The sequence below is a fragment of the Tachysurus vachellii genome, chromosome 1, assembly GCF_030014155.1.
Source record: "Tachysurus vachellii isolate PV-2020 chromosome 1, HZAU_Pvac_v1, whole genome shotgun sequence".
In the NCBI taxonomy this organism is placed as follows: Eukaryota; Metazoa; Chordata; class Actinopteri; order Siluriformes; family Bagridae; genus Tachysurus; species Tachysurus vachellii.
In genome coordinates, this window is record NC_083460.1 from 41207054 (window position 1) to 41221096 (window position 14043).

A 14043-nucleotide genomic window follows, 5' to 3' on the forward strand; every position below is an offset into this window, starting at 1 on the left:
CCTCCTCCCGCCCGGGTCATTGATGGAGGCCCTGCGCTCCAGACACCGTGGGAGAGGTCTGCAGTACCTGGTGGACTGGGAGGGATACGGCCCTGAGGAACGCTCCTGGGTTCCGGCACGCCACATCTTGGACCCGGACCTCATCTCCCAGTTCCGTCGTGACCACCCCGACCAGCCTGGTGGGACATCGTGAGACGCCCCGTGGACGGGGGGGGGTACTGTCAGCGTACTCCTCCGAAGCTCACCTTCGTGGCGCACACTTGTGACGTCATTCCCCTGTCGCATGACTCTTTTTTTTTGGCCATGCTTGGATTACTTCCTTTTTTCTGTGTGGATTACTTTTCGTGAATCGAACTTCCGGTTTCGAGACTGTTACGCCCGTGGCATCAGACTAATCCCTCTGCTACTGTTTCTGTAGGAGGTTCACCTCTAGACTTTCCCCGGCTACATCTTCTGTGCATTTATATATATACCTTTTGTCATTCCATTAAACTCTCTTTTTGGACATTGGCCTGCGTTTGGGTTCTCCTCCCTAGCACCCTCCTCTGTTTGCTGATATGGCATTATGCCCATTCCAATGTAAATCCATTGGTTTACATATTGCATTAACGTTGTTGTAACCTTGATTGAGAGACTATAAACATTGTCATTTAGGCGTGCTATCACGCTACTTTTTGTACTTTTGTAGTTTCCAACACTGACGGTCTTGTGCCAGCTGCTCTGCATCCTCTATAGCAACTCCTTGTTGTTGATGGACGCCCGCAAGGACGTCAAGCCATCGGGTGCGGGGTTTACCTCATGGCCGTCTCCAGCCTGCAGCCCTCGGATCAAACTGGAGAATAGCTCGCGTCGGATGGTCAGAAGGGAGGCAGAGGAGATGGCCAAGCCAGCGGGTGCGACGTTGTGCGGCCAGGGAGGATGCTCTGGGCTGGCATGTGCGGGCTCTAAGCATTTGATTGGAAACCCGCTGGGGCCACCTGATGTTCTCGATGGTTCTGAGAGCCCTGCTATCAAAGCCATCTAATCCTGAAGCCAGTGTCTTGTTTAAGGGCCAAGTCTTCGAACCATATAGCAGGATGGAGAGTAGTGCTGAGTTGTAAATCCGGAGCTTCGTCTTGCGTGAGATAGTCTGGTGCCGCCAGAGTGGTTTCCAGAGAGACTGCAGAGCTGACACAGCCAGGGCTCTTCTGCGGGTAATCTCTGGTTTTATGTCCCCATTGTCTGTCACTATGGATCCCAGATACACACCGATGGCTTTCTAGGAGTTATTGGAAGTGGAGGAAATTCTTCCTCATTTTCCATGTAGTTAGCCACTCCATCATCGTAGTCGTGATCAGTGTTAGCCATTGTGCTATCGTTGCTCGCTTCTGTGCTTTGAGCATTCGATCATTTTGAGCAGATTTTGGCATTTTTTAATTTTTGTAAAAAAAAAAAGTTGTTCCTCCGATAAAAAAAAAAAAATTCTATAACACGTTTACCCAAGTATAATTAACATTAATGCAGAGAGCTTGAAAGTTTTGTCTACTCACACCGCCATCTTGGTCGGCCCCCCAACATGATACGTGTTGACTCTCCTCAAAACAGCGCCCGTGACGTCATCAGTGCGCGCTGCTGGAGTTTTGTCGCTGGCCTCTGAAATGGGCACCAATCATCAGCCCTGATTTCACCATCGATTTATGACATTAACTCACCAGAAGCCTAAAGCTAGAGCTTAGGCAACATGTTGAGAGCCAGTGGCATGCACGAGATGTTATCAGACACTGGCATGTACGGGATGGAGTTATAGGACTCTACATACCTGATACTGGTTTTCTTAATACTGGTTCTCAGCAAATAAATAATAAGAAATATAAGGAGAAATAGGGAAAGAAAAGAGAAACGTAAGGTGAATAAACAAAGAAAGATTGATGTAAAAATGCAAAAAGAATTGGTTGAAGAGTTGAAAGATTTGAATATGAGTGTTTAGAAGAAGACACCGAGGGATCAGACGCTGTACCTAGACAGCTGGAAGAAGATTCCAAAAGAAAAAGAAGACTATAATGCATTATGTGTCATGATGTTTTATTTCCAGAATGTTCAAGAAAATTCTGAAATGCTTTTCTTTTTCTTATAATCATGTATTCTCATGTAATAGAGTTGGTTAGATTAATATTGTTTATTTTACTGTAAACTTTGTTGTAGTGAATGCTTATAAATTACCACCAGGGAGTATCTGCACACAAAGTGTTTCAAGGCCTGCTGTTGAAATGAAGCTTTCTGTGTAACCTGCACGCGCAGTGTTTTATAGCTTTCTGTCGAATTCCACGGCGAGAGAAAGCGTCAGTCATATATAATCATAGCCTGACAAGTTGCAGGAAGTTAACTGCAACCATATGACCATATATAGACATTAGCAGCGCACACAGAAGTCGACAGCGAGATATGTTTGGGAAACCGAGAAGTGTTTATGAAATAATATGGTAGCCTCTAGAAGGCACGCAGCCAACCAAACCTGACAGCCAGATTCAACTGGCACAGTTAAAAAGTAAAAAAGCCCACCTTGAATCACACTGGGTGTGCATTCTATTGTAGACAGCCTTAGGGCATTGTCATACTTTAGGTGCATCAGGGAACAAACACAAGTTTCACTTGTAGAGTGTTTCTTGGTTTGTTATAATCTTTGCATCTTAATACCTTTTACTTATTCTAGTACTGTTTGATTATTTGAAGGAAGATTTTATTTGTAACTTATATAATACATATATTACACACACCTATCTGTATTACACTACTTTTAATAAAAACAAGGCCTCCCCTTGTGAGGATCCTGAAAAGACAAAAAGGTATAAGTCTGCCTCCTTCATTTAAAGATTCAAACAACAGATTAAGTAGAAGACCTTGGAGAGAAGCCTTTGTTAGAAGACCGAAGGGACTTTGAAGGACCCCTGCGTTCAAGGTAAGACCAACTTTGATAGTTGAGCTTGTGTTTCCAACACGACTCCGTGCCTGTTAAGACACATTCCTTAGCGGGGGAGCGCAGGGTTTCTTACGCAATCCGAAAACACGTCTCGCTAAGGGACAAGTACATCAGTATAATTACAACAAACACCATGACATGCCCAGGCGAGGCTGTGTTTCTCAAACTGTTTGTTCTGAATGTAAAAAATGCGTGTTCTGAGCCGTTAAATACGCGCTCGAGGCTGGCACTCGAGGCTGCTAGCTAGTCGGGATGTGTTTCAAAATGTAGTTCAAAATAGTTGATGTTCAACATATGAGAGCACCTTGTGACCCAGTCTTCCGAAGCTCTTAATAAGGCCATTAAATATTGACCCATGCTTTTTTGCTTAAAAGTGAAGACCCAACTTTATGTATGTTTTGTAAGATTCCCTTATCTGTCAAACATATTTTATTAGATTATCCTGGAATTAACACAAGCAGAATGCTCTTTTATCAAATTACTTCACTTAAGGACATATTTAATCAGATTATGCCTGAAAAGGTTTTGGATTTTTTAATCGTATGTTAATTTAAAAAAAAACTGTATAATATGACTTACTGTTTATATTTGTTTTGTTTTTATTGTTTTTTTGTAATTGCATTTTTGCCATGAAAATAACTTTGATTGCTGACATGGCATTAAATGAAATAATCTGAATCTAAAGCAGAAGTAGGCTCTGAGGACATATTTGGTCTTCGTGATCGCATTGTTGAGATTCAAGATGGCATAGACAACCATAACTTTAGCTTAATTTCACTGGTTGTCTGTGCCTTTCATAAGCTAAGACAACAGAATGTCGCAAAAGCTCATACTCATGCAACTGCAGAGCAAAAGTCTAAGGAAGAATCTGTGTAAGGTTGTGTTGTTGCAGGGATACTAAATAAACCCATACAGTTTAAATGTTTAAATGAACATGTACATTCACACCATTGTAGCAGTGTTGCATGCAGTAGGCTATAAGGTAAGTAGTGATTGTTCATTTGAAGTTTACTCAAGTGGAAGAATGTAATAAACTTACACCTACTAGCACTATGCATTATATTTTGAAAAAGTAGATTATCTTAATATCAAAACCTTAAATTTTCTCTGGACTCAATGATAAATACATGTCTGACCGTTGGAACGAGCTTAAAAAAACTAGAAAATTGCATTCATGACGATTTATGGTGATTTTATTTCCATTAGACCGTTGCCTACATTGACGCTGATGCATTAAAGAGGACGGGTCCCCTATTCCAAGATGGCAGCTCTATTGACGCATTCGTTCCAATGAACTGCCGTAACCAAGGCGACATCTAGTGTAGATATCTATGTACTGTACACTCACAACTACAGTGCTTTACAAGTACAGGACAGGAAAAGTTAGATAAACTTGTTACAACAGCTAAACCAACAACTTGTTCACTAGACCCCATTCAAACTAAATTACTGAAAGAAGTGTTACATAAAGCTGGTGAGCCTCTTCTTAATATTATTAACTCGTCGCTATCTTTTGGTTACGTCCCTAAATCTTTCAAGTTGGCAGTTATTAGGCCCCTCATTAAGAAACAGAATTTAGATCCTAATGAACTATCAAATTACAGACCTATTTCACATCTTCCTTTTATGTCTAAAATATTAGAAAAGGTTGTGTCTGTTCAACTACGCTCCTTCTTACAGGAGAACAATATCTTTGAAGAGTTTCAGTCAGGTTTCAGGCCCCACCATAGCACAGAAACTGCACTTGTGAAAGTTACAAATGACTTGTTCCTAGCTTCGAACCAAGACTGTATGTCCCTATTAGTTCTACTTGACCTTATTGCTGCATTCGACACTATAGATCACAACATTCTTCTAGATTGCTTACAAAATTACACAGGTATTCATGGACAGGCTTTAAGTTGGTTTAGATCCTACCTGTCTGATCGATACCATTTTGTAGAATTAGATGGTGAACCCTCCAGTTTATTGCCAGTTAACTATGGGGTCCCACAAGGATCAGTCCTAGGACCTCTGCTTTTCTCGATATACATGCTTCTATTAGGGAACATCCTTAGAATCACTAATGGAAACACTTCAACTAGCACTTCTTTCATTATCTTTTGCATTTAAAAAAAACAAAACAAAACAACAAAAAAAAAACACACCTTTGACACTTTCATTGTAACTTTGAACAAATGTTTTAAACTCATGTTATCTTAAGTATGTAACTTAGTGAGCCAGCATTAATGTATTCAATGTTAGAGATTTAAGCACTTATGTACGTCGCTCTGGATAAGGGCGTCTGCCAAATGCTGTAAATGTAAATGTAGAAGACATGGGATTAGTTTCCACTGTTATGCTAACGATACACAGTTATATATCTCATCAAAACCAGATGAAATAGCTAAATTGTCAAAATTAACTTAGTGCGTTAGAGAGATAAATGATTGGATGAGCTGTAACTTTCTGTTGTTAAACTCCGCTAAGACAGGCAGAAATACTACTTATCGGTTCAAAAACCAGTACACAGAAACTCTCACAATTCAACGTCACTAGTAGCTCGACAGATAAGACCCAGGTGTTATACATTATTAGACAGCAACTTGTCTTTTGAAAATCATATCACCCATACTACAAACACAGCCTTCTTCAACCTTAGAAATATTGCCAAGCTGAGAAACATCCTGTCTGTATCTGATGCTGAGAAGCTAGTTCATGCATTCATGACCTCTAGACTGGACTATTGTAATGCATTACTAGGTGGTTGTCCTGCATCTTTAATAAATAGGCTACAGTTAGTCCAAAATGCAGCTGCCAGAGTTCTCACTAGGACAAGAAAGTATGACCATATAACCCCAATTTTATCATCTCTACACTGGCTACCTGTTAAGTTTAGAATTGATTACAAACTGCTGCTACTTACGTACAAGGCTCTTAAAGGTTTAGCTCCCATGTATCTAACTAGTCTTCTAACACCTTACAATCCTTCATGCTCTCTGAGTTCACAAAACTCAGGACTTCTGGTAGTTCCCAGAATATCTAAGTCTACTAATGGTGGTAGAGCATTTTCTTATTTAGCTCCCAAACATTGGAATAGACTTCCTGATAGTGTTCGGGGCTCAGACACACTTTCCCAGTTTAAATGTAGATTAAAAACTCATCTCTTTAGTCAGGCATACACATAATACATCCCATAATATTGTACTCTATTACATCAGACATACAAATATTATGAATAGCAGATATGTTAATCCCTCTCCACTGCTTCTCTCTTTCTACCCATCCCGAGGCATCCTGACATTGTACCAGCTCCGATCGTCTTCCGTGCGATGAAGATTTTGGACCTCCACTGAGATGAGCTCGACTCTGAGAATCCTGAGACATCTAGAGATCTACCAGCTCCAGTTGGACGATGCAATACTAAAGAAGAGATGTGAACTCCATGTGCATCAATACAACATTTGTCAAACTGTATATTTATAATCACACCCTCCAGTCTCACCCACATGAGGATGAGGTTCACCTTTGATTCTGGTTCCTCTCAAGGTTTCTTCCTTTGCCATCTAAGGGAGTTTTTCCTCCCCACAGTCACCTGAGTCACCTCAGACTTGTTCGTTGGGGATAAATACAAACACATTTAAATATATCTAATATTAATCTTGAATTTTGTATCATATTAATATTTATATTATTCTTTATAATAACCTTTTGTTCTATGTTTATGTTCTGTAAAGCTGCTTTGAGACATTGTAAAAAGCGCTATACAAATAAACTTGAATTGAATTTAAATGGGGGGGCACGGTGGCTTAGTGGTTAGCACGTTCGCCTCACACCTCCAGGGTTGGGGGTTCGATTCCCCTTGTGTGTGTGGAGTTTGCATGTTCTCCCCGTGCCTCGGGGGTTTCCTCCGGGTACTCCGGTTTCCTCCCCCGGTCCAAAGACATGCATGGTAGGTTGATTGGCATCTCTGGAAAATTGTCCGTAGTGTGTGATTGTGTGAGTGAATGAGAGTGTGTGTGTGTGTGTGTGTCCTGTGATGGGTTGGCACTCCGTCCAGGGTGTATCCTGCCTTGATGCCCGATGACGCCTGAGATAGGCACAGGCTCCCCGTGAATTTAAATGTGTGTGTGCGTGTGTGTGTGTGCTTGTGTGTGTGTGTGCGCGCGCGCGTACACTGTATATGAGAGAGAGATTGTGACTAGACATGAATGCGACTGAAAACGGAGCCACCCAATTCCCTTGAGACTATCAGAGTAACAGCACAAAAGGGGATAAATCGCCACATGAAAGGGAAAGGAAAGTGAAAGTAAAGGAGCAGAGAGCACACCCTCAGTTCCCGGACTGCAGTAAATACATTTGTGGATTATTATAGTCTTTACCGTGTTGCCGTTAGCTATGGCTATGGCTATTGCTGGGAGTATATCAGACAGGCCGGCTTTTTTACGTCATATGTTAGGCCTTGCTAAATCTTCTGATCTGATACCTGATGTTAGTATCGATGGCTCTCTGGTGAAGTACTCTGGATTAGATTCAACATCTGAATTAGAGAACTCCATTACCGAGATGCTAAAAGACGCACACAGCTGGCTTAAGGAAAATCGGGATTCTGTTTTATCCGCTTTATCCGCTTTAAGTAATGTACCAAATTCGGTGGGTTTATGCGCAATGGTCTTGTCTATAGCGGTGGAGCTCATAATCAGTACCGAAGTAGAGAAAAAGGAGAATAAAGACAGCACATCGGACATGATGCGCCGTGTGTTCTCTGAGGAAAAGGCTTCAGGTGTGAGAGACACGATGGAGGAGTATATGAAACGCTTACGTATGTATTTACACGAACCAACACTTGTTCTAGAGGAGACACAACGCCTGGAGAAACAGCTGAGCGAACAGCTAACCCGTCTGAAGAACTCCATGCTGCATGACAACCAAATGAGCTCCCGCTCCCTAAAGCACTGGACTAACGGTGCAGCTTTCCATCTGCAGATGCTCATCCATGAAGCCCGACTGAAGATGCAAAGCACCACGGAACAAGAGGCACAACTTCAAGGACACCAGGCTCACATCATCACTGCGCTTGAATGCTATCAGAGCCAATTAGAGGAGCTGTTAATGGAGTACAAGACCTACAAAAAATCAACCATCTCAGTTACCTACCTAATGCCGTGGTACATGGCCTTAGTGCTATCGGATCCGATTCTATTGCATCTCTTTGTACTTAAGGACGAAGAGTTTGACAGACGAAGTCCTGCTCTGTATTTCCCAAATGTTTCGAGGACTGGTTTATCAGAAAATTATGTCGACTACATGTTTGACAACTGGGCTCAGTTAAAAGAGCTGAAACAATATTTCAGCGATCTTAAGGGGAAAATAAAGGACTTGATCCTCCAGAATGACGAATTTAAAATACAAAAGGTTTTACCTGTCTGAGACAAGCAGGATGGTGAAAATGTCCTATAGGTCTGTTCATGTAAGGTTGCTGAGCTCTTTGTAATCATTGATGTTATCCAGTAGGAGTTTGAATTGCTTGTTTTTTGCAAAATGAATTAAATTAACAGTGAAATCAATGATTCATGAATGTAACTATATATCTTCCAGTTAATACAATATTTACTTTGAGCATTTTTGAGCATGATTGGTAGTGATTTTTCATTTTACTGGTGAAGATTCTCAAAGAAAAAAAACTGTGATTCAAATAAATTAATGAATAAATGTGATTATAGATATACAAACACACAAGTGTTCATTATAGTATTACTGCACGCAATATTGTTGAACACACAGTATTTACACTGGGCGGCGCTGTTTCTGTTTATTGTTTTTTGATTGTCTTTTTTGTCTTTTGTGTATTGTCTTGTAACGTTTTGTCCTGCACTGTCTTGTCTGTCTTGTCTGTCTTGTCCTGCACTGTTTGCACCAGGTTGCACAAATGCACTTTATGTATCTAGGACTAACTTACTAAGTCCTTAACTCTGTGTTTGTTATAAGTAGCACCATGATCCTGGAGAAATGTGTCATGTCACTGTGTACTACAACAGCTATATATGGTTGAAATGACAATAAAATCTTCTTGACTTGACTTGACTTGAAGTGTGTTCAGGTGATGAGAAGGTAAAAAAAATAAAAATAATAATAAAAAAATAAATAAAATAAAAAAATAAAAAAATAAAATAAATAAATAATTTCATTAATTTCTGCACTTATTTTTTTTTATAGGTTTACTAATAATAATAATAATAAGAAGAAGAAGAAGAAGAAGAAGAAGAAGAAGAGGAAGAAGAAGAAAAAGAATGTAAACTATAACCCTTTTATAGTGTGCGGTGTGAAGTAAAAATGGATAAATAAAGAAATAAAACATTTCAAAAAGTAAAATCGGCAGAATATAATATGGAAATTAAATTGGAAATGAAGTAAAAAAAAAGAAGAATAGAAAATAGAAAAAAATATATAATTAAACAATATAAAACATGTTTTATATTATGCATGTATAACAAAGTGTATAATATATAAAAAAAACTTTTTTCTCTTTTTTTTTTGCATATTTATGACACTTAATTGTTTCAGATCTTTAAACAAACATTTACTATAATACTTGATTAGACTAGACATACCATGATGGCTTGATTACTGCCAGCCCAGTAAAATTAAACCTATCGTTTAGTAAATCTCTCTTTTAGTAAATAATATTTCCAGCAAAGTGAAGTAGATTTAAAAGGTCTCAACATGAAGCACACTATGCTTCAGTCAAGAAAATTCTGGAAGGAATGGGGAAGAAAGTTATTGTGAAATATATCAGTCTGGAAATGGTTTCCATTTAAGACTCTGGGACTCCAGCCAGTCATACGTCCATGTGATGCAGAACATCTTAATTAAGAGCAACATCTACTGAAATAAAGTTTTTTTTTCTAGAACAAATCAAATGTATTGCTTCTAACAACAAACACGACTTTTGGGACAAGGATTTTAACAAGGTTATGTCTTGTATGTCTAATAACTAGCTGAACATCACAGGACACATCAGATTTGAGACATTTAACAGCTAATCCACCTTCATGTTTTTATGATTTCAGAGCAAATCCGCTCAGAACGTGGGACGTGTGTGTTACTGACTGTGTGGGGCTTCACATGTTCATCTCGCACCCTGTGTTTCCAGAAGAGGAGAATTTAATTTCCAGAATAAAAAATAAATCTCCTAAGGAGCAAATCAGTGTATAATGAACTTGTAAAGTTTCTGCTGAAGGATAAAAGCAGTTTGTTTAACACAGAACCTTGTTGTTTAAATCAGGCACACTTGTAGGACTTTTCTAACACACCCCATTACACTGCAGTAAGAGCTGTACAGTTGATCAGATGATTCATAGCTGAATATAAACAGGCCATGTGACTGTAGAACCAAACCGATGGTGGATGGTTCAGAAGGGTTCCAATACTTTGTGCAGTGCATCAGACGGAATACAATTGGTCATTGTTAACAAATACAGATAGATCTGATAATGGCAACAGGCTCTACACATGATATCATGTGATATTATGATATGATAACATATTTGATTTCATTGTCAACACGATACGTTTTTTTTTTTTTATTAATGCAATAAACCAACAATACAATGAGATATATTCAATTACAAGTACAATTACAAATACACAGAAACTAAAATAAAAGAAATAACAACAATGCTGGAGGAAAAGAACAAAATTATAACAAACAAAAGGAAAAGGGGGGGGCACGGTGGCTTAGTGGTTAGCACGTTCGCCTCACACCTCCAGGGTCGGGGTTCGATTCCCGCCTCCGCCTTGTGTGTGTGGAGTTTGCATGTTCTCCCCGTGCCTCGGGGGTTTCCTCCGGGTACTCCGGTTTCCTCCCCCGGTCCAAAGACATGCATGGTAGGTTGATTGGCATCTCTGGAAAAATTGTCCCTAGTGTGTGATTGTGTGAGTGAATGAGAGTGTGTGTGTGCCCTGCGATGGGTTGGCACTCCGTCCAGGGTGTATCCTGCCTTGATGCCCGATGACGCCTGAGATAGGCACAGGCTCCCCGTGACCCGAGGAAGTTCGGATAAGCGGTAGAAGATGAATGAATGAAAAGGAAAAGGGTGCTACCCTATACATCTGCTTACAATATTATAAGCTCGAGTTGCCTTTTTGCTTCGACAATTACACAAAACAGAACAATAAAGCTTGAAATCATTTTTAAAGCAAAGAAAATTCGGTTTTGAGTCAGACCATTTCATTTTATGAATGTGAAATTTTCCAATTAATATTAACAATTGTATGAAATATGCCTTCTCTTTTTCAATCCCATGATCATTAAAGTGTATCATTATATTGAGTCTACTCAACTGCAATTCAATGTTCAATTTTTTCTTAATTAAATTCTCCACCTCAATCCAAAATATTTTTGTATGTATGCAATGGAAAAACAAATGAAAAATAGTTTCCTTTTCACCTTTACAGAAATTTCAGGAGTAATCAATATCTATTTTAAAACGTTCCAGCACATGTATTACTGGGTATGTTCTACTGTATGCATTATTTTAAAAGAGACTTCTTTTACTTTATTATTAACAGAATTTATCCACCGTTCACCAAACTTTACGCCAATTCACATCCCCAAACACAGAAGACCAGAAAAAACGAGCTGGAGGATAAACAATATTATTAAGTATATTTCTAATATAGTTATTTGAGATTCCATTTTGTAAAATATTCGTATTACCAATAAATATTTTACCCTTGATATCTGTAAAATTTAGATCTTCCTCCTGTAATGCAGTCCTCAGAAGTATCAATACTTTTTGGGGAAATCCATCCATTACAACAGCAAATTCTCTTAAATTCTGGTAAAACTGGTATTTTAAATTTATTCAAAAATTCTCTATATGTCAATAAATTTCCATCATTATTTAAAAGCTGACTAACTAATATAATATTGTTTTCAACCCAGTATTAAAAAAAAGAGATTTACATGTCTTTGTTGTTCCAAGTATAATATCTCCTAGGTGAAAAGTTATGCTTATAGGCCAGTGTCCATGCCATGAGAGCTTGTTTATGAAATTTTGCAAGCTTAACCGGTATTTTTTCGATTGAATAATTACACTTTAATAAAAATGAGAGGTCACCCAATTGCTTAAATACATAGTTGGGAAAGGAGTTCCAAATACTATGTTTATCTTTTAAATATTGAATAAGCCAATTTATTTTAAATACATTGTTTAAAGCATCATAACTCAACACTTCTAAACCACCATGATCTTTGGAATTGCATAAAATTTCTTTTCTCAGATAATGAGACTTCTTTTTCCAAATAAAATCAAAAATCATTTTATCTAATTGTTTGGTAACTTTAGGGGGAATGTCTAATGATAATGGCACATACAGTATACTGATCTGGAGATTCCTTCGGCTTTTGACAAAAGCACCAGTCCCTGAATTGACAAATCCCTTTGTAACCACATATTAAACTTCTTATTCGTTTTGTTAATAATTGGATTAAAGTTTAAACTATTACGCAGATATTCATCTTTACATATAACCAGGGGCGTAGCACAGGATCGTGGCCCTATGCAAAGATACTGTGTGGGGGCCCCTATTTCACTTTTTTTTTAATGATAATGTAAAATGAATAGCAATTACTCACTCACTCTCACTCATTTTCTACCGCTTATCCGAACTACCTCGGGTCACGGGGAGCCTGTGCCTATCTCAGGCGTCATCGGGCATCAAGGCAGGATACACCCTGGACGGAGTGCCAACCCATCGCAGGGCACACACACACACTCATTCACTCACACAATCACACACTACAGACAATTTTCCAGAGATGCCAATCAACCTACCATGCATGTCTTTGGACCGGGGGAGGAAACCGGAGTACCCGGAGGAAACCCCCGAGGCACGGGGAGAACATGCAAACTCCACACACACACAAGGCGGAGGCGGGAATCGAACCCCGACCCTGGAGGTGTGAGGCGAACGTGCTAACCACTAAGCCACCGTGCCCCCCGAATAGCAATTAGTATATTAAAATTTGCATTACTATAGACAGGACATATGATTCAGTGATTTAGTAACCACTTACCTTCACTAACATTCTCATCACCTTGACCTGCAGTAAGAATGTTTGAAGGGCCTTGTTCACTTTCTGTGGCTGTTTCTGTAACAGAGTGTTATGTGCTTAATTTTTTTTAATTCATTCATACTCTGCCAGTTTACAATTATATATACACCATTATTCATGTAAAATGTTGGACCACGTTCATAATGTTTTGATGCAAAAACACACAATGTGCAAACATTGTTTTATATTCACATTTAATCTCTAAAAATACTTCTCACACTTTCCATGTTACTTCAGAGTTTAGTAGTATGATAAGAACATTTATCACATGCTTGGAAACAAGTTGTGTCTTATGGATATAGAGACAATTGTGCAGCAACTTACATTTTATTTATGCATTTATTTTACTGGCTAGCACTGACCAAAACAGATCGACATTGTGCAGTGCTTTAGATCTCACCTGCTCTTGTCACGAACTACGAGCCGCCGCCTGAGCGTCACCATAGAGACGCGTCTCCGGAGTACTAGCGCGCTTCCGGACTACACCTCCCATTATCCACCTATCACGCTCATTATCACCGCCACCTGTTTCTCATCTCCGCTCCCTTTAAAACCACTCATGAACTTGCCATATGTGCGAGGTCTCGACTAGTCCCTGTACTGTCATTCTGAGCGGTTTCCTGTGTTCTGGTTTCACGCTGTTTCTTGTTTCTGACTCTTCTGACTGTTTTCTGCCTGCCCCGACCTTTTGCCTGTTTTCGACTCTGATTTTGCCTTTGCTCTGATATTTGTACCTCTGCCCGTCCTGACCATTGCCTGTCTGACTACTCTTCTGATCGATATTAAAACTAAGCTGCAAATGGATCCACAACCGTATGCCTCCTCATTACAGCTCTCTTTAGATAAAAACTGGTGAGGAGTTGTTTTCCCTCATTTGGTTTTCTTTTTCTCTCCTCCCTCTCCTTTCTTTTCAGAATATCTAAGTCTACTAAAGGTGGTAGAGCATTTTCTTATTTAGCTCCCAAACTTTTGAATAGTCTTCCTGATA

General features: G+C 39.3%; 1 protein-coding gene across 1 annotated transcript; it reads left to right on the forward strand.

Annotated features, from left to right (window-relative positions):
• The first annotated feature begins 2548 nt into the window (after window positions 1-2548).
• LOC132846166 (uncharacterized) lies at window positions 2549-9014 on the forward strand. Its single transcript, XM_060870793.1, has 2 exons — window positions 2549-2935; window positions 4163-9014. Exon 2 carries the CDS (start codon window positions 7334-7336, stop codon window positions 8363-8365), a length of 1032 nt encoding a protein of 343 aa, XP_060726776.1. The 5' UTR covers window positions 2549-2935; window positions 4163-7333; the 3' UTR covers window positions 8366-9014.
• Window positions 9015-14043: the final 5029 nt, after the last annotated feature.